Source organism: Beta vulgaris, chromosome 8 (genome assembly GCF_026745355.1).
Source record: "Beta vulgaris subsp. vulgaris cultivar EL10 chromosome 8, EL10.2, whole genome shotgun sequence".
Classification (NCBI taxonomy): domain Eukaryota; kingdom Viridiplantae; phylum Streptophyta; class Magnoliopsida; order Caryophyllales; family Amaranthaceae; genus Beta; species Beta vulgaris.
Genome location: NC_079209.1, coordinates 22,323,905 through 22,332,330, shown reverse-complemented (window position 1 = coordinate 22,332,330; position 8,426 = coordinate 22,323,905). Strand labels below are relative to the sequence as shown.

The window sequence follows — 8,426 nt, the reverse complement described above, 5'->3', positions numbered from 1 at the left end:
TTCTTAGTGGCAACATTTAATTTCCTATAATCAATGCACATACGCCACCCAGTAACTACTCTTGTAGAAATTAATTCATTTTTCTGATTTTTAACTACAGTAGTACCGCCCTTTATAAGAACCACTTGAACTGGACTCGCCCACTTAGAATCAGAAATAGGATAGATAATCCCAGTATTAAGCAATTTCATAACCTCTTTTTTGACAACTTCCAGCATATTTGGGTTCAAACAACGCTGACCTTGTATACTAGGACGATGATCATCCTCAAGATGAATTTTATGCATGCAAAAGTCAGGGCTTATGCCTTTCAAATCATCAATATTATATCCAATGGCGTTTTTATGTTGTCGCAAAACAGACAAAAGTTGGGACATTTGACCATCATTTAGTGCAGCACTAACAATCACAAGGCAATTTTCAAATTCATCCAGAAAAGCATATCGCAGAGAAGGGGGAAGGGGTTTCAATTCAGGTTTCTTTACCTCTACAGGTTGAGTAGCACATACTAACCGTTCGTCCTCGTGAGTGGTAATACCATCAAGCTCGACACAGGTAAAAGCTACTTCCCAAGCATCCATGTAAATAGTCCGGATACTATCATCACCTGTGGAAGAGGTAAAACAAAGCAAAGCCTCCAAAGGATCCCGCAGAAGGGATTGAGGCATGTCATCATTAACCAGCACATCAATGACATCGATTCTATAACAGGCTTCCTCTAGCATAGGACTTTTCAAAGCATTGGTTAAACTAAAAGTCACCTTATCATCCCCACAGTCAAAGTCAATTTCCCATTTTTAACATCTATGACAGCTCCAGCAGTATGAAGGAATGGTCTCCCTAAAATGATTGGGATTTGAGTATCCTCTTCCATGTCAAGCACAACAAAATCCACAGGAATATAAAATTTACCTACCCTCACAGGAACGTCCTCTAAGATACCTAGGGGGTATTTATGGTACATTTGAAGAGTAATGTTGGTACATTTTAAATCTCCCATGTCAAGCTTTTTGCAAACAGTCAGGGGCATGACACTAACACTAGCACCTAAATCACATAAGGCTTTGTCAATAAATATGGTGCCAATATTACAAGGGATGGAGAAACTCCCCGGATCTTTCAATTTAGGAGGGGATTGATTTTGCAAAAGAGCACTACATTCTTCAGTAAAGGCAACAGTTTCTACTGCATTAAAGGCTCTTTTCCTAGTCAAAATTTCCTTCAAAAATTTAGCATATGCAGGTACTTGAGTAATGAGTTCAGTAAATGGGACAGTTACCTGAAGATTCTTCACTACCTCCATAAACTTACCAAGTTGGTGATCCAGCTTATTCTTTGATAGACGAGTGGGGAATGGTACCTTTATCGCAGGAGTGGTGGAGGAATTTTTTTTAGGTACTATCTGCTTCTCTGCATTTGTGTTGGTGGTAGCCTCAGGAGCTGACGAAGTTTCAGTGACGTCTGCATTTTTTTCTGGCTCAACCAAACCATCCTTAGGCATTGGGGGACCATCATAATGTGTTCCACTCCTAAGAGTGATGGCATTGGCAGTGTCCCTCGGTTGCATTATTGTGAAGGTAAGGCCCAGGTGGCCTACTATCAGAAGAACTAGCCAACTGAGCTAGTTGAGTCTCCAGCATCTTGTTATGCGTGCCTAAATTTTCCAGTTGAGCTTTTGTGTCAGCTTGAAAAGCATTGAACCCTTTTGCATCTGGAACATCATATTCTTCAACTCTGTCATGGCTGGGTCAGCAGTAGGAGCAGGCTGTGGAGGTGCTTGATTTCTCTGAAAACCAGGTGGAGCTTGTTGTGGAGATTGGTATTGTTGACCCTGTTGTTGAGGCGGATATGGTTGTTGAGGTGGAGGGTTCAACACATTAGTACTCCTATATGAGAGGTTTGGATGGTGTCTTAACCCAGGATTATTGGTGTTGGAATATGGGTTGAACTGGTTCCTAGGTTGTGACAGGAAAGCATTGACGGGCTCACAGTTATTTCCCAGCGCAGGACACTCTTGAGAGTTGTGCCCAGATATTCCACAAGCATCACATATATGCACATTATAATTAGAAGCACTAACCATCGCGTTAACACTCATATGGGGGGAATCATTACCTAATTTCAGGGAATCAATCTTTTGAGTTAGAGCAACTAGTTACCCAAACAGTAGGGAAATGGCTTCAACATCATGTTTACCTCCCTTTTTCAAAGAGGAACGAATAGTAGATGCTTGATTAGATGTTAGCTTCTCCAAAAGTTCATACCCTTCCTCAATCGCTTTATCCATGAAGAACGCACCAGATGCTCCATCAATTACCCGTCGTGTATCTGCATCAACTCTAGTGTAGAAAATCTGACACAAGTACCACTGGTCCAACCCATGATGAGGACATAGACGCTGTAGATCCTTGAACCACTCCCAAGCTTCATATAGAGACTCACCATGAACTTGGGTAAAAGTAACTATAGCATGTCTCATATCGGCAGTTTTCTAGTAGGGTACCACTTGATAAGAAAAATCTTGGAAAGTTCTGGCCAGGTTGTGATGGTGGAAGGCAGCTTATTATACCAGAACAAGGCTTTATCGCGTAGAGAGAACCCAAATAGAAAGGGTTTCATCTCATCAGGAGTAACACCAGCTTGCTTCTGAGTAGCACAACACTGTAAAAATCTCTGCAGGTGCTGATTTGGGTCTTCAGATGGTAACCCAACGAACTGATTATTCTGAACCACATTCAGATGAGACTTGATCTCAAAATTGGTAGCAGCAATAGTAGGCATCCGTACCCCAGTAGGCACGTTATCAGGAGATGGTCGAGTAATAGGGTGTCCCTGCAGCCAGCTTAGCTTCTTTAGTTTTCTTTCTGAGTCTACGAGCGGTCTTTTCAATCTCCGGATCGAACGGGATGAGATTTGAGGATTTCCATTTCCTGCTCATACACCAAAAACACTAAAACAAACGTGAGATTCTCCAAAGAACAGGTGTTCTTTAGAGTAGAGGTTAGTTTAATACTATAATTCAGACAAAATAAAATAAACCGTCTCCCCGGCAACGGCGCCAAAATTTGATATGCTAAAGTCGTATCACCTAATCAAAAATAACCTAAGGTCCACTAACTAGTAGTCAGGGAAGTCAGGATCGAATCCACGGGGAGAAGTTATATTATTGTATATGAACTCTAATATTACACTAACGAAATCAGATGAATGGAGTTGTGTTACTAAACTAAACAAATAGCAGAACTGAATATGAAGGTGTAAATATATTAATAAAGCACTAGAATCATGGATCACTATGCATACAATTCAGCAAATCAGGGATAAATAATAACCACCTAGTAAGTCAACTGTCTAGGGCACATGTAATTTCTCTCGAACATTACCTCCCTCAAAGATCACCCAGCCGCTCTCGCATAGTCAAGGGTCACTTTGCCTAATAATTGAAAGTCTATACGGTATATCTCCTCTCGAAGTAGATTCAGTATTGCAGCAATAGAAATACAAATCAGGAAACACACATTTATTAATATTGGACTTTAATAAAACAAAAACTAGAGAGAGAATGTCTGCCTTCTCTCTAGGGTTTTGCGGTTTTCGAGATTGATTTCCTTCCTTTTTTGGCTTCTCAGATTACTGAATGCTATGGCAAAAGGAACTAAAAAACCATGGAGGTCAGAAGAATAACTAGAAGCAGAAACAAAAGGTTGATATTACGAGGGAAATATTGGGGAAGGGTCCTCAAACAGCTGATGCAAGGAAATCCAAGGATACAAATGAGTTGCAGGAGGTTGCTCCTCTAAGTTGGACGTCAGAGGAAGAGAATGATCAGGAAGAGCATGAGATTGATCAGGTGGCGTCGAGGCAGGATGCAGCAGCATTTGAAGTAGCTAGAAGTCTAACCTCCTCTTGGGTGGCTTCGATTCAGACTCCTCAAGTAGCACCAATACATCCTTCTCCTTATCATATGAGGCAGTTGGAAAGTAACCCAGGTAACACTAGTTGGCGTCATTCATTATTTCATAATATCACATAGGAGGGGTTGGATATTTCAAGTAGTAGGATAGTAGACCATGTAAATGATGAACAGGGGTGTGATAGGAGTAGTAAGGAAGGGGAAGGGGTGCATATTAATATGGAGGATGTGAGCCTGAACTTGACTACTAGGGGTCTGCGGTGGTGTGCTACATTTTAGGGATGAAACCTCCTTTTTGTATAGTGGATGGGTTTATTCGCAGGGTATGGAGAACATATGGAGTGCATAAAGTGGTGATGCTTGACAAGGGGGTGTTTATGGTGCGATTTAGGACTGTGGATGATCGAGAGAAGGCAATAGAGGCAGGGCCCATACTCTATGATAGGAAACCAGTTATTGTGAAGAGATGGACACCTGATCTGGATATTTTTGCTGAGAATATTCATGTAGTGCACACCTGGATTCAGCTACCAGGTTTACCTCTAAAATATTGGGTGCAGAGGGCTCTGCATAAGTTGGCCTCGTTGATTGGTGTTCCTCTTAGAACTGATAAAGCCACAGCTCAGAAAGATATCCTTTCATATGCTAGAATGCTGGTAGAGGTGAAATTGGATCAAACGTTTACCGAAGTAATATCATTTAAAGATGAGAAGGGCCAGATGCAATCACAGAAGGTGGTTTATGAATGCAAACCAATCTTCTGTACTGATTGCCATGGAATTGGACATACTGTAGAACAGTGCATGCAAAAAAGGTATGAGGTAGCTCAAAGGAAGATAATACCAAGGAAGGTGTGGGTTGCCAAAAAGCAAGTTAGTGCTGGTAGGGAAGATGGGATGGCAAATGCTACTACCACAGTAGCTAGATTGCCTACAATAGTGGAGAACAAGGGGGGAGAGGAGGAAGTAATCCAGGTTCCTGGTCCTCTGCAGAATCAGGGTGATAAGGAGGAGGTTACTAGGGGTGGACATCAAGAATTGGTCAGGATAGTTGAGAAGTCACACGAAAATGAGGAAAGTCTGGAAAAGGAGGGTGAAATTGTGAACAAGGATGGTGGAGGGAGTGAGGAACTGATACCAAATGGATAGTATAGCATTTTGGAATGTGAGAGGGCTAAATAGCCCCAATAAACATGGAGATGTGAGAAGTTTGATACATCACCATTCTGTGGGATTGTTAGCTATGTTGCAGACAAGAGTAAAAGCATGTAATTTTCCTGAGGTGTTCCCTAAAATCAGTAATAACTGGAGTATCACTACTAACTACCAGTTTCATTCAGGGGGGAGGATTTGGATGATGTGGGATCCAAATAGGATGGGTGTGAACATTTTAAGGGTCTCTGATCAATTTATTCATGGTGAACTAATACATATAACCTCTGGTAAGAAATTTTGGCTCACTGCAGTCTATGGTGTAAATGATGCTGCTGGGAGACAACAGTTGTGGAAAGACTTGGTGGACATTAAAAAAGGGATTCAAGGTGCTTGGCTGATAAGGGGTCATTTTAATAATGTGTTAAACCTTGATGAAAGGATAGGGTCTGCTATGTCAATGGAGGAAGTGGGACCGTTTAGACAATGTCTTAGGGACTGTGAGCTTCATGATGCAGTGTGCTCTGGCCCCTTTTTCACTTGGTCTAACAAACAAGAGGGTGTGGATAGAGTGTTTTCGAAAATTGATAGAATTTGTGTGAATGAGATGTGGGAAGATATGTTTCCAGGAGCCACTTGCACCTTCTACCCTGAGAGTATCTCTGATCACTGCCCTTGTGTGGTTAAGTTGGATAATAGAGTATTGACTAAACCTAGGCCATTTAGGTTTTTCAATATGTGGTGTCAGGATGGAAGCTTTGGAGATATTGTTGAGTGTGGGTGGCAAAAGAGAGTTTATGGTGTGCCTATGTACATGCTAGTTGTGAAGCTTAAAGCTCTGAAACAGTCCTTTAAAGAGTTGAATACAGCTAGGTTTTCAGATGTGGAGAATGAAGCTGAGAGGGCAGCTGGTGATCTGAAGAGAATCCAAACAAAAATACATGCTAGGCCTCAGGATATTGATCTGCATACTCAAGAAGAGGTGTTCTGAGGTAATTATGATAGACTGAATAAGGCTAGGATGAGTTACTTAAAACTGAAGGTAAAGCAGGAGTGGCTAGGTGGAGGGGATGCTAATACAGCATATTTCCATGCATGTTTGAAGCAAAGGAGATCTCATAATCATGTTCATAGGTTAAAAAATATGCAAGGTGTTTGGGTGGATAATCAGCAAGAAGTTGAAGAGGCTTTTCTGCATTTCTATAAAGGCCTTCTTGGTTCCCGTGATGATAAGAGGACTAAGGTGAGCTCAACTATTGTGAAAGAGGGGATGCTTCTAAATCCTGAACAGCATGCTGAGTTGTGCAGGAGTTTAAATGCAGAGGATGCGAAGGCTGCACTAATGGATATTGAAGACAACAAAGCTCCTGGTCCAGATGGGTATACCAGTTGGTTTTACAAAAAAGCATGGCAGATTGTGGGAGCTGATGTTACTGAAGCAGTGTTGGAATTCTTTCACACAGGGAGAAGGTTAAAGCAAATCAATGCAACTACCCTATGTCTTGTGCCTAAATGTGAACAGATTGTTGATGTCTCACAATTTAGACCTATAGTATGTTGTAATGTGCTGTACAAAATCATTTCAAAAATGTTGTGTGCTAGATTGAAGAAGATTCTTCCTACTTTGATTATCCCTAATCAAAGTGCTTTTATTGAAGGAAGGGTGATAATACATAATATCTTTTTATTCCAAGATATTATGAAACATTACAAACAAAAGAATCAATCTGAGAGATGTACTATAAAAGTGGACCTACGCAAGGCTTATGATTCTATACAATGGGAGTTCATTAAAGAACTTTTACAAGCCATGAAGCTCCCTGCCCAGTTTGTACACTGGATAATGATTTGTATCACAACACCTAGTTACTCTTTCAGTGTTAATGGAGGTTTATGTGGCTTCTTTGAAGGTAAGCAAGGTCTAAGGCAAGGGGGTCCTATATCACCCTTGTTATTTGTGATTGCTATGGATTACTTCTCACTTTTGATGACAAGAATGGGAAGGAGGAAGGAGGTACAATTTCATCCAAGGTGTAGATCACTGGCTCTTAATCACCTCATCTTTGCAGATGATCTGATGCTGTTTAGTAAAGGAGACATTCAGTCTACACTTCTCCTAAATAGAACACTGAAGGCCTTTGCAGCCACCTCAGGGTTGGAAGCTGGTTTGGGAGTGTAGATGAAGAGAATCAAAGAAGAATTGTACAGATAACTGGTTTTCAGAGAGGTGAGTTTCCTTTCAGGTATCTTGGGATACCAATCATATCCAAGAAGCTAAAAAAGAATGATTGTGATTTGCTCGTTGATAAGATGCTAAGAAGAATTACAACTTGGAGCTCTAGACATCTCTCCTATGCTGGGAGAGTAACTCTTGTGAATGCAGTTCTTCTTAGTCTGCATACATATTGGGCACAAATATTCCTGCTCCCTAAGAGTGTCTTGCATAAGATCACTCAAATATGCAGGGCTTATCTTTGGGATGGGAAGGTATATTTAGCTAACACCCCCCCCCCCTTTTGCATGGTCTTGGGTGTGTCTCCCAAAGAAAAATGGTGGACTAGGTATCAGAGATTGCATAACTTGAAATATGGCTGCTGTGGGAAAACAAGTCTGGCAAATAGCTCAAAAGGAGGATGTGCTTTGGATTAAGTGGGTTCACAGTGTATATGTCAAGGACCAGGTGTGGTGGGAGTATAAAGCTCCTCCAAGTGCTAGTTGGATATGGAAAGGAGTGTGTACAGCAAAGGAGGTGATGAAGGATGGCTACCACAATAACAATTGGGGTAATGGCACTAAGAAATATACTGCTAAGGAGGGGTATAACTGGCTGAAAGGCCAGTATGAGGCTGTAGGCTGGCATCATTGGGTGTGGAGTGGATTCAATGTCCCAAAACATGCATTTATAAGCTGGCTGGTTGCTCTAAGGAAAATCAAGACAAGGGAGAGACTGAAGGCTGCTGGAGTGTGTCAAGAAGAGGCATGTTTACTATGTACCACTGGCACTGATAGCTGTATGCATCTATTTTTTAGATGCTACTTTAGCATAACAGTATGTGTGAATATAATGAACTGGTTGCAGATACATGTGGGGCATATTGAGTGTATATATTCTGCTTGGAAGAAGTGGGGGAGAAGATACAGAAGTAAGAAACAACAGCAAATTTGTTATTGTGCGCTGGCAGCTACATTATACCACGTATGGAGAGCAAGGAACCATTCCTTGTGGGAAAATGTTGTGCTTAACCCTGATATAGCAACTCAATGTATAAAACAGGATGTTATTGGTAGAGTCAAAATGGTAATGAAAGATTCTTGGCCAGAAGCTGTAAAAAACTGGTTCAATGTTATCTGTAGTTAAAGTG

At 41.2% G+C, this 8,426-nt stretch overlaps 1 protein-coding gene and 1 non-coding gene across 2 annotated transcripts; both read left to right on the top strand.

The window, feature by feature from the left end:
* Positions 1-2,375: 2,375 nt before the first annotated feature.
* LOC125492965 (small nucleolar RNA R71) lies at positions 2,376-2,482 on the top strand. The gene has a single exon (XR_007269352.1). It is a non-coding gene; the product is annotated as a small nucleolar RNA R71 (small nucleolar RNA).
* A 2,805-nt stretch (positions 2,483-5,287) lies between these two features.
* On the top strand, positions 5,288-6,055 carry LOC104883668 (uncharacterized). Its single transcript, XM_010668216.1, has one exon. It carries the CDS (start codon positions 5,288-5,290, stop codon positions 6,053-6,055), a length of 768 nt encoding a protein of 255 aa, XP_010666518.1.
* Positions 6,056-8,426: the final 2,371 nt, after the last annotated feature.